Genomic DNA, 16,377 nt, shown 5'->3' with positions numbered 1-16,377 from the left:
ATTCATAGTTTTATTTCATGTTTATACAATACAATAGAGGAAGGTATTGTGATCATGGCCGTAAGCAACGGCACAACTTCGTCGCGATCTCGATATCTGATATACAATTTACAATACATGATTTCTGATAGGTTGAAATTCTATTCTGTATTCCCTATTCCATATTCCTTTCAGTGCGCAGCCACTGAGGCTTTTTGAAACTGTAAACTGTGTTCCAAAATTCAGTGCCAGTGCTGAAAATCTATAGTTTACGTTACGTGTATTATACATTTACATTAACACTGGCAGTGAATCGTCTAAAAGCAAGTACGTAATAAGATATTACACATATGGGAAAAATCTTATTTAGAATACATTCAATTCTCAGGAGATTTGCAATTTAATTTTATTTTAATTCTGGCACTCATATATTATACTGAGATTGCGATCTTCATCGAAATTTTAATACTATTAACCATCATTTTTGACATGGTGAATGCCTGAAATATCTTATGATTAAATTTGGGATTACCTTTCTGCGCTTATCCCTAATAAAATACTTCTCGCCATAAATATTCCATCGTTGACTGGCCTAGTTTACATCGTGCACTTGATATGGGTACTAACTAGTAACTTTTTATTGAATGATCTTTTATTGAATGAATTTCGGCGGTATGTTGAAACGTATGCATGATATATGTACTTAATTAATCATTATGATGTATATTGTACCAATTTAGTACATTATTCTTTAAATACATTGCTGAAATTAAAATATTGGGTTATCTAAAAAGTATCCGCGGTACTTTGTCACTAGATATATGACCATCAACACACATCTAGTGACAAAAAATCGCGGATACTTTTTAGATGACTCAATAATTTAATAGAAAGTTACTAGTTAGCATGTATATCAAGTGCACAATGTAAACTAGGCCACTACCTTATCCGCTTATTTACAATGTATTACCCGTGTAAGAAAAACAGCTCACAAAGTATATTTTCTTATTGGCAAGTAAAAGCAATTATACTTTTTCAAAAACCGCAACTTATCTGATATATTGAGGGCTTCAATCCGCTTCCTTTCAATTAGGCTTTGGAGTATTTCAGAGATTTCACTGAAAAACTTTTGTTTTTAATGTGAGGCAAATGAAGCAAACTCTTAATTGATCCATGGAGTATGCTCTAACACGACGCGAATATCTAGTTGCCATATTGATTCCGTGCAACGCGAACAAACTTTAAGATTACGTCGGCCGGTTGTCAAAACACAATTTACAAATATTACGGTACATTTGTGATCACTGACGTATCATCCAGTCGTATCAGATTTTAACAGTCATGAATGTAAAAACAACTAAGACTGAAACGTGGATCCCTAAAATCAAATCCCAGGGCCCCTCGAAAAGTATCTCAAACTAGGAAAATACTATAGTATGCGTTACATATACTATAGCATTATTATTTTTCGTATGTGATACTTTTCAAGAATAGGGCCCCAAGGACGCGATTCCATAACTGTTTTTACGTGCCATTGACAGTTGCAGTGTCGTTGCGCAGTTTTTTTCACTATATAAAGTATCTGCGCAACGACATCACAACTGTCGACATGCAAAGATAGTTAATCGCGCCCCAGGCATTCCTGCAACGAGATTCTCTAAATGTCTTATCGATGATTGTCGCTATTGTTAACTAGCGACAGCCAATGGCAGGACAATTCTGGAAGAAAGCGCGATTCTCATGGAAATTAAAATGATATAGATACATGTTTTTTCATTTGAGTGCAAATAAATTGTTATATTAGATGTACCCACTTTCTTTCTGAGGCTGAAAATCTTTCTGCAACTACATAGAAGAAAATAATATTTAATATTCTGCACACTTTTAAGAATGTAAAAAATATAAACTAAATTATCTAAACATTATTCTAAATAAAGATGACACTTTTTTTCATCTAAAATGCAGATAAAGATAATGAATACTTTTATCATCTAGATAAAAATCAAAATTTCATCTAGATTATCTAAATGATTTATATAGATAAGATCAAACACTGGTTGCAAATCACAAAAACATTCTGAAACACAGAGGTCACGAATCAAATAGGCGCATTCAGCAGACTCACAATTGAGTAAGCGCTTATTGCTATTGTTGTATTCTTTTAGATCATCCAATCAGCATTTTAGATCTGAAAGAATATATCAATAGCAACGAGCGCTCACTCAACTGTTGAATCCACTGAAGCGACCATTCTCATCGCACTTGTCAATCTATGTATTACGTCATCTATGATCTAAATATCTGACATTACTGATACATTCCAAACACTACAAACAATGCGATAGAATTATTAAGAAACACTCTTCGCTCATCGTTTGAATAATAACGGCAATTTAGCCAGAGAAAAATCAGAAAAGAGAATATACCGTAGTGACAAGGAGAATGGCAGCCATACATCGAGAAGCAATACAAAAACAGATTCAACAAGACTGGGCTAACCGCGAATACATAGAAGTTATTACTGGCAGTATTAAAAAGATTACGGACTTTCTTAATTCTTTCGGTAATTTATCATTAAATTCTTATTGTGTTTGCAAAAGTGTTATTAAATTAATATCTTTAATCTTATTTATTATATCTTTTTTTGTTAGATATGTCTTGTAGGTCAAGAATAGCAGTCCTCAACGAGAAGCTCACAACCCTTGAACGGAGAATAGAATATCTCGAAGCATGCGTAAGTGATTTGTTTTATTTATATTTCGATTACATTATGTGATTATAGATAACAATCTGTTTCTCAGTTTTGTTTACTTGTAACGTGTCACTTCCCTTGTGATATTGTTGTATCAAACATTTTTCTACTGTTTATTTTACATTACTTACTTATATTGGTAGTTTCATAATTGCATTTATTTTATAGGTCACAAAGGGTGAAACGCTGACGTAATAAACACCAAACACAATACATTCTTTTTACAATCCTTTTTATTTCCTGTACTAGAATCGAATAAATACATGACGAAAGCAAAATATATGCATTTCGTATCTCTTTGTATCATTAATTATACAATATGACTTATCCCCATTTGATTTATACATCAGCAGCACTAATTATTTTTTTTCTGTACGAAATGTCATTACTCCCATACTCTAGGTCCTCTAGGATCCTTAATGAGGGTCATGTCGAGTGGAAAAGAAGTATGTTGTTCTCGAATTTGCGGATGTAACGGTAAGGGTTCAAAACCAGTCAAATCACTGAATTTCTTTATTGTGGCACATGCAATTATTGCGACTGTCCAACTATGAGTTAACGGACCATTCTTCTGCCAGCGATAGATGATTCCACCTGTGGCTAATGCTGCAACGAGTAAACATTGAAATTTAATAATTATTCTTGATGAATATATAGCTGATACGTTTACATACAGGCTAAAACATAATTGAAATAGTCATCTTTTCCTCTAATTTTTGTTGATGTGTAAGCTACGGAGGCAAAAGTAGCACACATGGCAGTAAGAGGCACCACCCAGTAAGACATGCAATTTACTGTATTCCAGAAGCCTGTTGTCTGAGATAAAATTATAGAATCAAATGCGCCAACCCCGAGACCAGTGATAAATCCATATTTACTTAGCCCAACCACCTTTTCAAATGGCTGTTTGCCCTCTGGGGCATTACTATACCTCCAGTTATTCCAGAAATATGTTATTAGCATGTTGGTTGAGGCTGAAACAGAGATTGCAATGAACAGATATACAATAAATAAAAAGTTGCATATTATTTCGAGTACAAATACAGGTGTATACTTGGAAAAAAATATAAATTTCTTATGACTATATATAATTTATACTATTGTGCATTTTTGTATCTAGTGAAGAATTTTGTTAGATTTCAAATTTCCGCCATCGATCAATTTTAATACATCTAATTTTATTTTAAACAAAAGGTAGTATAAAAGAAGGACAAAGAGCCAATAATATTGATATTGGCTCTTTGGCCTTCTTTTATATTACTTTTTGTTTATTAGTACAGAGCCTTTTTTATTACTTTTAATTTTATTTTAGTACAATATTTACAATGATTTTAGTACAATATATATTTTAATATACTTTTTAAAAGAGAGAATAAGACATGCAGTATAATCACTGCAGCAGTATACATAAATATGGAAGAGGAAATATCTACACATGGTAGAAATAGACATAATTGTAATGTCATGACAACAGTTATTAAGTAACAATTAAAATTATTTATTCTCAAATGATGACGTGTGTGTGTGTGAACTACATACAATATAAATTGACAATAGCATACTCCGATCTTATACAAAGGAAAAAAAGAGATAAGTACCGAGATGAAGATATTCTAACTAAAGTTATGACATAACTCTCTGACGTTGATGATTATGTTTTTTTATATATACATACCGCGAGTCAAGTCTCGCCAAATTCAATTCGCCATAAAGCAGACAGTAGCACGTCGGCCAGGTTATGTCAGATTGTAATCGGAAGATATTTTAAATACGAACGTATCGTATGTATGTGCTATCACTATCGTGTAATCACGTGTAGTAATGTTCGTACAAGTTCTGTATTTCAAAAATACACTTGATTGCTACCAGTAGAAAGCTATGATAAAAAACTTACAGTTGGCAGTATTGAAAATTATATGTGCTCCATTCTTCCGTGGAATCAGCTGATAGAGATGAAGATGGAAGAAATTGGTTGCAACAGAACACAATAGTTCTGAGAATCGATTCTGTATCTTGAAACGAGATGAAAATTATAAAAGTGAGCGAATTTACTAGAATACTAATAATTTCATTGGTCAAAATCTAGTAAATTTGCTTACTTTTGCAATTTTCACCTTGTTTGAAATACAGAGGCTCGATTGTATATTTTGAAATGAGGTGAAAATTACAAAAGTGAGCAATGATTATTAAATATTGACCAATTAAATTATGAATATTCTAATGAATTAATTTATTTTTGTAATTTTCACTTCATTTCAAGATACACATACTACATAATAATATTTGATATTTAATATTTGATAAATATTTGTTAGTTCAATATTCGATAAATATTAATAATTCATTATGTAACGCGTTCATATTTAAAAGTACATTTTCACGAGCTTCTCAAACTAGTTGTTTCAGTAACAGAAAGGATTATGTAGTAAAAATTGACGAATATCAAGTGTTAATTTTGATTTCTTGATCCTTTTTATCATTAAAACGTCCGGTTTGAACGATTCATGAAAATGTGCCTTAACGCTGAATCATTCTTTTCCAAGAGCTAATCAATCAGACGTTCTTACATTTCTGTTTCTCTCATGCTTGCCAACTACAAAATTGAAATCAATTAAATTCTTTGCGAGGAACGAGGATTGAAATAGATTGGAGGACGGTATTCATAGTTAAAGGGACATTTAAATCTCCGTATATATTTTAATTATTTAATTATAATTGTTATTTATAAATCATCGCAAAATGTTGCGCGTCATTGCGAGACGAGTACAGGTATATATACTCAGAAACGGAGTCAGGTTTCATTAAAATAGTGTAGTTTGTAAGTCTAACCTACTTTACAACAATATTGTTGTTGTTTTCAGGGTGTAAAAATTATTTCTTTACGGGCATTTAGCACACAGCCTTCCAGTACCAGTTCACCCACAGTGAATACCAATGTGCCAGGTCTCAGCAATAATGTTGTCAAAGTACCAAACACACGTAAGAATAAATAGTATCATTTTACATTATTAAGAAATGTTTTTGTTAAGACAAGTTCAGCTTGAATTGAAAATTTCTTCAGCTGTAGGACCCAATGCCTCCAAGAATAAGGAATACAAGAATCCCGAATACTTTTGCTATCATGTAGACTCGTTTGGAGAAGCTGAAGTGGAATTGGCAAAGTACAGATTGCCGGCACCATCAAATAGTAGACCATTTAATAAATAAACGATAGAATGAAAGCTTGCAGATAGTAGCGACAAAATAATAAATTTAATAAGTTGAAAAAATGTACAAAAAAGATGGCGATGACGAGCTGTGTGTGTTCAAAATTGTATTACATATTAATTAAGAAAAATCGGTTTAATTATCTGTGTGATCCCCTTTGTTGTTTTCATTTTATCTCTGGGAATCGTTCACTTCATGTTGAATGTTATTTTGTAACTGCCACTTGTAAAATGAAGAAACGGCATTGCATGAGATTTCTTAAATTCTCAGAAAAAGAGATGGAAGGGATATTCACACTAAAGAGGAGCTATTCAGCACTGCTGATTGCACATATTTGGCATATGACATAACTCCTTTTTATATGCATTTCTTCCATTCCTTTGACAGAGTCGCGTTTTAATTCTAACACAACTGGAATGTCTAGGATTAACTAGTTTGGAGTGTTTATTTATAATATAAAAATTCCGAAAAGGTCCAAAGTGCACGGACTGATTGGTTTCCCTCCTTGTCTTTTATCGATAATCATAGCTGACCGACTTCCACGTAGAACTAGAAACGTGCCAATCATACAACTGTTTGGTTCATGACATAATAAGCAACACATACATATAACTGATATAACGATGATGTCCGGTGATGTCACGCCATAATCGCCAGACTGTATAAAGTCGACCAACCTAGTCGCGTAAAAGTGCAACGCGCCCGCGCGACAAGGTTAGGGTTCGACGACGAAGACACCTCCTTCAGTCGCTTGGCTGACATCGAGTTAATTTATTCGTTACTTTTTTTGCGTTTTTTTTTCTTCGTTTTCCCCCCTTTTTTGCTTTAATTTTCCCTTTCCCGCTCGTGTCGACAGACCGACCGTCAACGAACGAAATTCCGAGTCCGGCCGGTGAGTGCTCGACTCGGAATACCAGTGAGTGCTGGATTTCTCACATTCGTGCCGGGTTCTTCGCCGATGTGAATTCACCTTCGGATCGAGATCGGCGTTCGTTCTCTTGCATTTTTCAGCGTGTCGTTTGCGCACCCGCGCAGAATACACGAGTGTGCTCCAGCAAACCACAGGCATGTCGTCCGTTGCGCGGAATCGGTTCCTGTCGACGCTCAGCGTCGCGCGGCGCCTCGTCGCCGCCGCCGCTGCCAACCACGCGCATGTAACACATACGACGTGCTGGAGGTGAGACGAGATAAGAAGCGCATTATTATTTAATCACCTCCGTGATGATCGACAAGAATATTTTTCCTCAGTTTCCTCAGTAGAACAGAATTTTTTATTTTTTTAAGATTTTCGAGAGAGAAGAAGGTTTACAATTAATGAAAACAAGAAAATCAAAATAATATCAGTTTAACGACATATTGATGAAATTTATGTCATTTCTTAGTCATGATCAAAATAACATAAATTCGGTCAAATTGACATTATTTTGATTTTTTTTTGTTCTCCTTGGGAATTTATTCTCTTTAATCAGGGCAAAAACGGTAAATCTAACGGTAATGAACAAGAATGAAAAAGTATTCTTATTTGCATGGTCAGATGATTCACAGTCAAAGCTCGTAAAAACAATGTGATGAGAAAGATACATTAAAGGAGACGAGATAAGAATTATTATTCATCACCTGATGATCGCTGTCCAATAAAAATTTTTTATTTTTTTAAGATTTGCGAGAGAGAAAAAGATTCCGAATTAAGGAGAACAAGAAAATTAAAATAATGTAAATTTAATGACATATCGACGAAATGTCATTTTTTTGGTCATGATAAAAATAAATAAATTCGGTCAATATGATATCAAATTGACATTTTGATTTTTTTTTTGTTCTCCTTGGGATTTTATTCTTTTTGATCAGGACAAAAATGGCAAATCTAATGAACAAGAATGAAAAAGTATTCTTATTTGCATGTCCAGATGATTCACAGTCAAAACTCGTAAAAACAATGTGATGAGAAAGATACATTAAAGGAGACGAGATAAGAATTATTATTCATCACCTGATGATCGCTGTCCAATAAAAATTTTTTATTTTTTTAAGATTTGCGAGAGAGAAAAAGATTCCGAATTAAGGAGAACAAGAAAATTAAAATAATGTCAATTTAATGACATATCGACGAAATGTCATTTTTTTGGTCATGATAAAAATAAATAAATTCGGTCAATATGATATCAAATTGACATTTTGATTTTTTTTTTGTTCTCCTTGGGATTTTATTCTTTTTGATCAGGACAAAAATGGCAAATCTAATGAACAAGAATGAAAAAGTATTCTTATTTGCATGTCCAGATGATTCACAGTCAAAGCTCGTAAAAACAATGTGATGAGAAAGATACATTAAAGGAGACGAGATAAGAATTATTATTCATCACCTGATGATCGCTGTCCAATAAAAATTTTTTATTTTTTTAAGATTTGCGAGAGAGAAAAAGATTCCGAATTAAGGAGAACAAGAAAATTAAAATAATGTCAATTTAATGACATATCGACGAAATGTCATTTTTTTGGTCATGATAAAAATAAATAAATTCGGTCAATATGATATCAAATTGACATTTTGATTTTTTTTTGTTCTCCTTGGGATTTTATTCTTTTTGATCAGGACAAAAACGGCAAATCTAATGAACAAGAATGAAAAAGTATTCTTATTTGCATGTCCAGATGATTTACAGTCAAAGCTCGTAGAAAATAAAAACAGCGCGACAAATAAAGGTGTCTTAAAGATGCCTCTACAAATCGCAAAACGTAGTTTTCGCAAACGCTGAAGCAGAATGACGATCATCGCACACAAAAATACACACACAAATGAAAACCAACTGCATGCAATGAAAAAATAAACAAATCTTCATTCTGCGCGTCTGCGTTTGCGAATTAACTACGTTTTGCGATTTGCGAATTATGTAGAAGCACTTTTATCCGCGAAATGGAAAAAGAAAACTTTTTTGTGTATATATAGATGAGAATGAGAAATACAATTGCTGAATAGTTCTGATTAATTCTTCTTCTTCTTCAGCTGTTGTTTAGAAAATCGCCCATCGTATCTTTTGATTCGAAATGTTTTCATGTCAATACTTTGTCTGACTAACAATAAGCACAATTTTTGCGGTCTACATCATCCTTAAAGAGGACTCCTTTCTCTTTGTCTTATAATATTTCTTTTACTACTGAATCTTTAATCGAGTTACTCTCTAAACTTTTAGAATAAATCTCATTCTGGTGAAAATCTACTTTTAAAGATTGAAAAGTACTTGTAAAGATTAAATAAGATAAAAACGAGTCATTCTTTTTCAAGTTCAATTTTCATTCTTTAGAAAGCCTACGCAAAGATTCCACTTAAAAAAATTTAGAAAGCAGAAAGTAAAAAACATTTCCTTGAAAGTAGAAAGTAAAAAACGTTATCACGTTTCGATGTACGTCGTTAAAATCGAAAAGTTGTTGATTCAAAAATTGTATCGAAATTTTATATGTTTATCATTTTCGAGTAACAAAAAATTGCGTATCGTATATATGCAAATAATGGGAGTTGATACAGTTTTCCGTATTTTGATGTATATATAGATATGTAATATATAGTCTTATATTCTGAAAGTTTTCGTTCAAAAACTGAATCAACGTTCTCTCAATCTCATTTCGATTTTCAATTCGAAAATTAATCTGTCAAAACTGTAGTAAAAAAATCTATTTGAATTAAGAAAAATATTGAAAATTTTTGATGTCAAAACGTATTTTCAAGAAACTATTGATTAGGAAATAAATTAAGAGTAATTAATTAAGATAAATTAATTAAGAGTTATTGATTAAAAGATAGTCATATAAAGTCAATAAAGTATTAAAGATATAAGTATTCGATAGTTTCAGTCTCATATTTCTTTCCGATTAAAGTTTAATCTTTAAATATTTTAGACTTATCATCGATTTTATTCGAAGATTATTTCGAGAGAACATGTGATTTCAGCTTTTGTAATAAGATTGAAAAGAATAATCTGTCAACATCTTATTAGCATTTGCAGTTATCATGCAAATCATTCACGGTAAAAAAAGAATCGGTCAACATGCGTTTTCTTCTTTTTCTCTCTATCGAACATTTGCATGTTTCGCACTAAACAGAGGTCGTTTGTTTAATGAACCTTTACACGCGTTGATCTTTGATGATTTTTCAAGATACGAATACAACATGCTTTGTCATAGAAGGAGAACTATTGTCGGGCGATCTACGTATAAAGATCGATAAGCGAAACGATTCCCTGTTGCGAAGGAATTTAAGTTTTAGAAATCACTTTTTTTACTAGAATTTTATTAGAATTCATTTTTTTTACTTTCACGTATTATTTATCTCTCAAGTCTCAAACAATTTGAATCAATTTTCTTTAAGCCGATTAATTAAAATTTATCATTTGTTTACAGTTAAAGCATATCCAATTGAATTTAATTGGCTTTGTTAGAACAGCTGATTTCGAATGCGGGTTATTATATTTCTTAAATATTTTTGTATTTTTAGAATGTTTTAACGATAAATTAAATACTCGTTATGAATCATCATTTAGGAACGATTATTTCATTTTCGGATAAATTATATCACTTATATAACTCATTCAGTGGATAAAAAGAATAAAAGTATAAGAGCAAAGAGAGTAAGAGAATGGAAGAGTAAGTTGAAGAGTTTATAAAAAATAGAAAACAACCTTATAAATATGTATATAATAGCGTATCACATTAGAATAAGCACCACATTATGAGATTAACAGATTTGAAAAAACTTGTCTTGTGTATATATTATAATACATTTACTTTCTAAATTCTTTGGAGTGGAAAATCTTATTCTAAAAATCCCATTCTGAAAATTGACTGTTTTGAAAAAGAATGGTTCAATCTTCTATTTTTAAGAGAAATTTTATTCTTCAAAATGAGATTTACTCTAAAAGTTTTGAGAGTACGGCCTAGTTTACATCGAGGGTTCGATTCGGATCAGAATGCAAAAATCAACCAACTTGCAGTCGAGCATTTCCCTGTTATAGTCAAATGATAAGGAAATGCTCGACTGTAGTAGGTTGGTTTTTACATTCCGACTCGGATCGAACCTCGGTAAATTATGATTTATAATAAAATTAAGACAGCATCAAAATATTAAATTCAACGAATCAGGAATAAATGTTACTAAATTAATATTTTTTAATCGATATAAATATAATTCAAATTAGACAAAGCAAAAATGTAAGTTCCTTAAACTTGGTTCTTGAGTCTTCGTAAATTTTTTTATTCAATTCAATTCGCTCGCAAAGCAAGTATACATCGAAGGAAGCCACAATTAGATTTGTTCTACCGTTCGTTAATTTTCCTCAGTACTATGCTCATTGTCAGTATAATTAAGTTACGTACGCGTACGTGCAAATTTCTGGTAAAACAAAGAAGCCTTATCACTCACGGTGATGATAATGAAGTTCAAACTATAAAATATGAAAGCTGTTTTTATATTTCGCTAGGTACGCTGAATATTATCGTACGACGTAATTGCTTGAGATTATAACACGTTTTGCTAGATAAAAGATTGTTTACTCTACGCTATCTTGTTCCATGCCTACAGCTTACCAGAAACGACGTGCGTGATTCAACGTATTTATGTCGTGGTTATCACGTGGAACATCGGTGTCGGATTAATAAGTCTAATTGAGTTCAGTTTACCTTTATCTTTTAAATATCATTTTTATTAGCGATTTTTGTCATACCAAGAAATTAGCAAAGGCTCTATTGATACTACTGATTATCACTCCAGACCATCGCCGCAGACTCAATTCTATATTTCTGAATATTTGAAAGAACAATATGTTTTTTTATTCACAAGAGCTATGACGCTGAAGTACATTATATCTTCAAAATCCTCATATGATTCAGCATAAGTATTAAAATGTTTGCGAAAATCTTGAAATTTCCTCCAAAGACAAATGAATTCTTCGTTCGACAAACGCATGGCATAACTTAAATTGTTGATTATCAAACTCTAATTTAATAATTGTTGTACAATTAATATCCGTATTACCGCGCCATATGTTGTAATATTATTGTTTGAAATATACTGCGTATGCAGCCTGTAATAACTTGTAACACCTACTTAAAGTTGCAATTAGAACGTAGCTCAAATAATCACAGATGCAAATGAACTTGTTTTAATATACGCGAATAAACACGTTTATTGGCTGACGATGTCCTTTACATACAATCAGTGCAAAAAGTATTCGTACAAGGAAATTTTTTATTAAAAAAGTCTTATTTATAGAAAATAAACATTAATTAGCAATTTTACAATGAATACATTCTGTTCTAACATAAACAAACGAGCTTTGCATGTATTCCTGATTTTAGAAGCTAAATTTCTCGATGAATTTTTGAGCATCCAAACAATTTTTAACAATTTTTGCTTATTTTTCATATGATATATTTTCTATAATTAACACATCTTTTTGGTATATATAATTTTAAGAAACATACAGTCTGTTTTATTTTTTATGAATAAATTATTAATTTCTCAGCAAGAAATGATTAAACGTCGAATACGAACGACGTCAAATTGGTGTTGAAATCATCGTCAATCAATACCGATTCGACATCAATTTAATGACTCATTTCTCACTGAATAATATTTACTTTTTAAAAGTAAAATTTTTTTTTTTTGATATTTTCTCTGTACAAATAGTTTTTGTACTCATTGTATATTATATTCGGTTCATTCTTAGGAATTCCTAAGTTTAGTCTAGAGTTTAATATATTACTTTAAGATAATATATACTTTAAGATAATATATATTTAAGATAATATATATTTTAAGATAATATATATGCGTCAGTAATAATTTTTTTCTATTCACTTTGTTACCGACGTAGGCGTAGGGAGGATTTAAATCGAGTTTTCAGAATAATCATGTTTATCGAAAAATATTTGAACAAATCTAAGGCAGGCTGTATACCGAAAAGAGATCTCGAAATTTTTTAAAAATAAGCGCTGTATTTTTATTTATCATCTTTATTTATTTTCTCTTTTTTTTAAATTTCTTTTGACTACATTTAGAAGTGTAATTTATCAACATCACGCGCCGCGACGACCTTCATCGCTTTGTTTATTTCTGTATCGCGTAAAAATTTTTTTTTATCATACATGTTCAGAATATTATCCAGCATGATAAATCGAATTATTCAGATTTAAACATATATTTTTCTTTACTCTGTAACGTTTCCTGCAGAAGTGTAAAATAAAAAATCTATTAGGTGTTGGAATTAATTCGTAGCGTTTTACAAGTGATGGGAAGTACTTTCATTAATGTATTTTTTAATGCTCATGTGAAATAAATAACATTCTTTCATTAAAAAACGCTACGAATTAATTCCAACACCTAATAAATCAATGGTTTTTTTAAACATTTTGGATGGAGGTACTTGAATTCGAAAGTGTTTTAAATAATAGAAATTTATAATTTATTAATTAAATGTATTAATAACAAAAACATCAACTGTCTATTTTTTTTACTATGATATCAATTTGATTGATATTCAATTCCAAGTACCAAGTTTGACTTCAAATTATTCAACAGTCATCTTCTTAATACTGAAATTCTTTAATATACTTAAGTAATAATTATTTATATCGTATAGGAAGTAATCTAGGGGTGGATTTAAATTAAGAAAATCATTTTAATATTCATGTAATAATCGTTACGAACGCAATAAGTCTCCTTACCGATCCCAAGGAAAATGTATAAATAGCTATAACCCTAGTTCTGTACATTGTTATTCTAATATGTATAAGCAAAGAAATATTTATATAACAGTTCTCTCCGAGAGTTTTCTCTTTCCTTCTTAAAGAAATTTCTTCTAAAATAAAGAGTCGGACGAAATAAAAAATATTGAATCTAATACACAACAGAAAACAAATGTAAATTCGATAAAAGGCATCAGTTTTATTGTTCTAATTAGTCATGCTTTTCATTAATTTATCACATAGCGATTTTATTTGCGTATCAAAGCAATCGTTAACATTTTCATCTGATATTTGCCATAATTTTTAATTTATTCGTTATATTTTTAGAACAATGGATTGTAATATGCGAATGGTGCATTCTGCAACACAACCGACAAACACATGGGCCACAAGCAAAGATGAAAGTCGAGAGATGATGGCATTGTGGCCAGATGTTGTCCGCGATCTCACAGATTCGACTAAGAATTTCATTATTCCTGATATCGCCAAATGGATGGCAAAAGTAAATGGCAAAAATAAATTATTATTTATTAAAATACTGTATGATTTATATAAAAGATGAGATTAAAATTCATACGGATTAGTCTGCATTAATCTGTTCGAGAATAAATTTCCTCAGTATGATCGGACATTACAATTGTGAAATGTACATAATATAAAGATATACAAATTTAAAGTAAAATATTATTCATAACGACATATTATTATAAATTTATGAAAGTCAAAATTAAAATTCAAGAACAGATACCTATAAAAAATGTAGATATAAATAAATATTATTTTGTAAGATTTATTAGAAAATTAAAAATGTCGAGTATTTCACTAACATATAAAAAAAAACTTATAATAATAAAACAAAATATAAAACAATAAGTCATTGAACGAATATGCAGCCTGATAATGCTTTCTCTATTTCACAGGTATTACAGTACAATGTTCCAGGAGGAAAAAAAATTCGCGCTTTAGCATTAGTCTATGCCTATAAGGTACTAGCACCAAGTGATCAACTTACAGAAGAAAATATTCGTTTAGTACGAATCTTAGCATGGTGTGTAGAACTGGTGCGTAAATTTGTTCTTCTTTTCTTTACATTGACACTCATTTTATCCATAAATTAATTTGAATAAATTAAAATGTAATATTTTGATAAAATGTAATTTATAATACATTAAAATTAGACAGTATAATCAGCGATTTTAATTAAAAATAAAGCATTATAATTAAATATTAACTTAATACATTTATTGCTACATAGATGCAAGCCTTTTTGCTCGTGATAGACGACATACAGGATCGATCTTTGATTCGCCGAGGCCAACCATGTTGGTATCGATACAATGATCTCGGTTTAGCAGCAGTCAATGATAGTTTATTGTTAGAGAATGCTATATTTTATCTAATTAAAAAGTATTTCAAAGGGAAAGATTGTTATGTTACTCTACTAGAAACATTCCACGATGTGAGTGAAGATATCTTCTCTTTTCCCAAATATATACATATATACATATATAGATATTAAATAATTTCCTTTTATTTCTTAATTGAATAATTATTTATGAAAGTATTTCGACAGACTATATTGAAAACAATAATAGGCCAAAGTTTAGATATGCTTTCTACCAATTTCGGCAAGAAACCTGATTTAGATATGTTTACGATGAATCGATATAATTCCATTGTCGAGTACAAAACATCGCACTATTCTTTTATTTTGCCAATAACCATAGCAATGCATTTAGTAAGTACATTTTAATTTTCTTATACATAAATAGATTGATTTGTTTTGATGATAATACTGTATTGTATTATTTGTAGGCTGGAATAAAAGATCCAGAGATGTTCAGGCAAGCAAAAACCATTTTATTAGAAATGGGGCATTTGTTTCAAGTCCAAGATGATTATTTAGGTTGCTATAGCGATGTTCACAGCAAGGATTATACTGATATACAAGAGGGAAAATGTACATGGCTGATTGTTGTAGCTCTTCAACGTGCCACTCCGGAGCAGCGTAAAATTTTAGAAGTGAGTATCGTTGATTTAAATGTGCGTGTTGTTTCGTGAAATGCTGTTATACTAATTCTTTTTTTTACGCAGGAATGTTACGGCTCTCCCGATCCGGAGAAAGTAAGACGCGTGAGACAACTTTTCACTGATCTTGGTTTGCCTAACACTTATTCTATATATGAAGAAGAAACATATAATCTACTAAATGTACATATACAACAGATATCACGCGGGCTTCCACATAGTCTCTTCTTGAATTTATTAAGGAAGATTTATCACAGAGTGTCATAAAGTAATTGTGTATATTGAAGAAATTAATATTTTATCGAGCATTAAAATGTTAATATTTAATGCATTAATATTTTATCATTAAAGTATAGAATAAAAGGAAAGGAGAATTTCTAATAATAATTCGAAAGTATTAAAATGTTATTTCTTTTTATAAAAAAAATATCAGGATATCTTTTACAAAGTTTTTATGTACAGGAAAATATTTTACTTAAAAAAAATTTTATAAAAAAGTTTAATAAAAAAAATTTTTAAGCATTTAGTATTATTTCTTCACTTATTCATAATGGTTTTCTTTTATTAAAATTTTATAAATAAAGATATTAATTTTACTTATAAAATAGGAACAAATTACAATATATAAACATTATTTATAAACAATAAGATTGGAAACAAGATCGTTTATGTTA

The 16,377-nt window shown here is 30.6% G+C and overlaps 4 protein-coding genes and 1 long non-coding RNA gene across 8 annotated transcripts; 3 read left to right on the top strand and 2 right to left on the bottom strand.

Annotated features, from left to right (window-relative positions):
- Window positions 1-2,244: 2,244 nt before the first annotated feature.
- HSPC300 (hematopoietic stem/progenitor cell protein 300) lies at window positions 2,245-3,009 on the top strand. The gene is made up of 3 exons (XM_011063296.2): window positions 2,245-2,542; window positions 2,631-2,713; window positions 2,900-3,009. Exons 1-3 carry the CDS (start codon window positions 2,422-2,424, stop codon window positions 2,924-2,926), a joined length of 231 nt encoding a protein of 76 aa, XP_011061598.1. The 5' UTR covers window positions 2,245-2,421; the 3' UTR covers window positions 2,927-3,009.
- Window positions 2,947-4,739, bottom strand: LOC105150302 (hypothetical protein). 3 transcript variants are annotated; one of them, XM_011063299.2, is made up of 3 exons: window positions 4,626-4,739; window positions 3,406-3,705; window positions 2,947-3,337 (listed from the first exon to the last, which is right to left on the bottom strand). In XM_011063299.2, exons 2-3 carry the CDS (start codon window positions 3,692-3,694, stop codon window positions 3,117-3,119), a joined length of 510 nt encoding a protein of 169 aa, XP_011061601.1. In that variant the 5' UTR covers window positions 3,695-3,705; window positions 4,626-4,739; the 3' UTR covers window positions 2,947-3,116. The 3 variants fall into 3 exon arrangements, with proteins under 3 accessions (XP_011061601.1, XP_011061600.1, XP_011061599.1); XM_011063298.2 differs by lacking the exon at window positions 4,626-4,739 and adding an exon at window positions 4,330-4,619; XM_011063297.2 differs by lacking the exon at window positions 4,626-4,739 and adding an exon at window positions 4,407-4,619.
- Window positions 4,740-5,321: 582 nt separating this feature from the next.
- On the top strand, window positions 5,322-6,089 carry NdufV3 (NADH:ubiquinone oxidoreductase subunit V3). Its single transcript, XM_011063290.2, has 3 exons — window positions 5,322-5,500; window positions 5,593-5,710; window positions 5,793-6,089. Exons 1-3 carry the CDS (start codon window positions 5,471-5,473, stop codon window positions 5,936-5,938), a joined length of 294 nt encoding a protein of 97 aa, XP_011061592.1. The 5' UTR covers window positions 5,322-5,470; the 3' UTR covers window positions 5,939-6,089.
- Window positions 5,962-6,678, bottom strand: LOC147908268 (uncharacterized). The gene is made up of 2 exons (XR_015546549.1): window positions 6,545-6,678; window positions 5,962-6,487 (listed from the first exon to the last, which is right to left on the bottom strand). It is a non-coding gene; the product is annotated as an uncharacterized LOC147908268 (long non-coding RNA).
- LOC105150299 (farnesyl pyrophosphate synthase) lies at window positions 6,544-16,225 on the top strand. 2 transcript variants are annotated; one of them, XM_011063293.2, is made up of 7 exons: window positions 6,544-6,652; window positions 14,003-14,177; window positions 14,596-14,736; window positions 14,931-15,134; window positions 15,249-15,413; window positions 15,491-15,697; window positions 15,770-16,225. In XM_011063293.2, the coding sequence occupies exons 2-7, from the start codon at window positions 14,007-14,009 to the stop codon at window positions 15,968-15,970; spliced, it is 1,089 nt and encodes a 362-aa protein (XP_011061595.1). In that variant the 5' UTR covers window positions 6,544-6,652; window positions 14,003-14,006; the 3' UTR covers window positions 15,971-16,225. The 2 variants fall into 2 exon arrangements, with proteins under 2 accessions (XP_011061595.1, XP_011061594.1); XM_011063292.2 differs by having other exon boundaries at window positions 6,601-7,115.
- The last annotated feature ends 152 nt before the right edge of the window (window positions 16,226-16,377 follow it).

The sequence above is a fragment of the Acromyrmex echinatior genome, chromosome 10, assembly GCF_024713525.1.
Source record: "Acromyrmex echinatior isolate Ae372 chromosome 10, ASM2471352v2, whole genome shotgun sequence".
NCBI classification, from domain to species: domain Eukaryota; kingdom Metazoa; phylum Arthropoda; class Insecta; order Hymenoptera; family Formicidae; genus Acromyrmex; species Acromyrmex echinatior.
The sequence above is the reverse complement of the archived record's forward strand: the minus strand, read 5'-3'. Positions and strand labels throughout refer to the sequence as shown.

What these genes read in the sequence shown, in the direction of transcription:
- HSPC300 (XM_011063296.2), top strand. Translation starts at nt 2,422, where the DNA reads ATGGCAGCCATACATCGAGAAGCAATACAAAAACAGATTCAACAAGAC. An exon ending in GGACTTTCTTAATTCTTTCG is followed by an intron (nt 2,543 to 2,630) that starts GTAATTTATCAT and finishes TTTTTTTGTTAG; the next exon opens with ATATGTCTTGTAGGTCAAGA. An exon ending in TAGAATATCTCGAAGCATGC is followed by an intron (nt 2,714 to 2,899) that starts GTAAGTGATTTG and finishes TTTATTTTATAG; the next exon opens with GTCACAAAGGGTGAAACGCT.
- LOC105150302 (XM_011063299.2), bottom strand. Translation starts at nt 3,694, where the DNA reads ATGCTAATAACATATTTCTGGAATAACTGGAGGTATAGTAATGCCCCA. An exon ending in TTTCAATTATGTTTTAGCCT is followed by an intron (nt 3,338 to 3,405) that starts GTATGTAAACGT and finishes TACTCGTTGCAG; the next exon opens with CATTAGCCACAGGTGGAATC.
- NdufV3 (XM_011063290.2), top strand. Translation starts at nt 5,471, where the DNA reads ATGTTGCGCGTCATTGCGAGACGAGTACAG. An exon ending in TCATTGCGAGACGAGTACAG is followed by an intron (nt 5,501 to 5,592) that starts GTATATATACTC and finishes TGTTGTTTTCAG; the next exon opens with GGTGTAAAAATTATTTCTTT. An exon ending in TGTCAAAGTACCAAACACAC is followed by an intron (nt 5,711 to 5,792) that starts GTAAGAATAAAT and finishes AAATTTCTTCAG; the next exon opens with CTGTAGGACCCAATGCCTCC.
- LOC105150299 (XM_011063292.2), top strand. Translation starts at nt 7,006, where the DNA reads ATGTCGTCCGTTGCGCGGAATCGGTTCCTGTCGACGCTCAGCGTCGCG. An exon ending in TCGCCAAATGGATGGCAAAA is followed by an intron (nt 14,178 to 14,595) that starts GTAAATGGCAAA and finishes TCTATTTCACAG; the next exon opens with GTATTACAGTACAATGTTCC. An exon ending in TAGCATGGTGTGTAGAACTG is followed by an intron (nt 14,737 to 14,930) that starts GTGCGTAAATTT and finishes ATTGCTACATAG; the next exon opens with ATGCAAGCCTTTTTGCTCGT.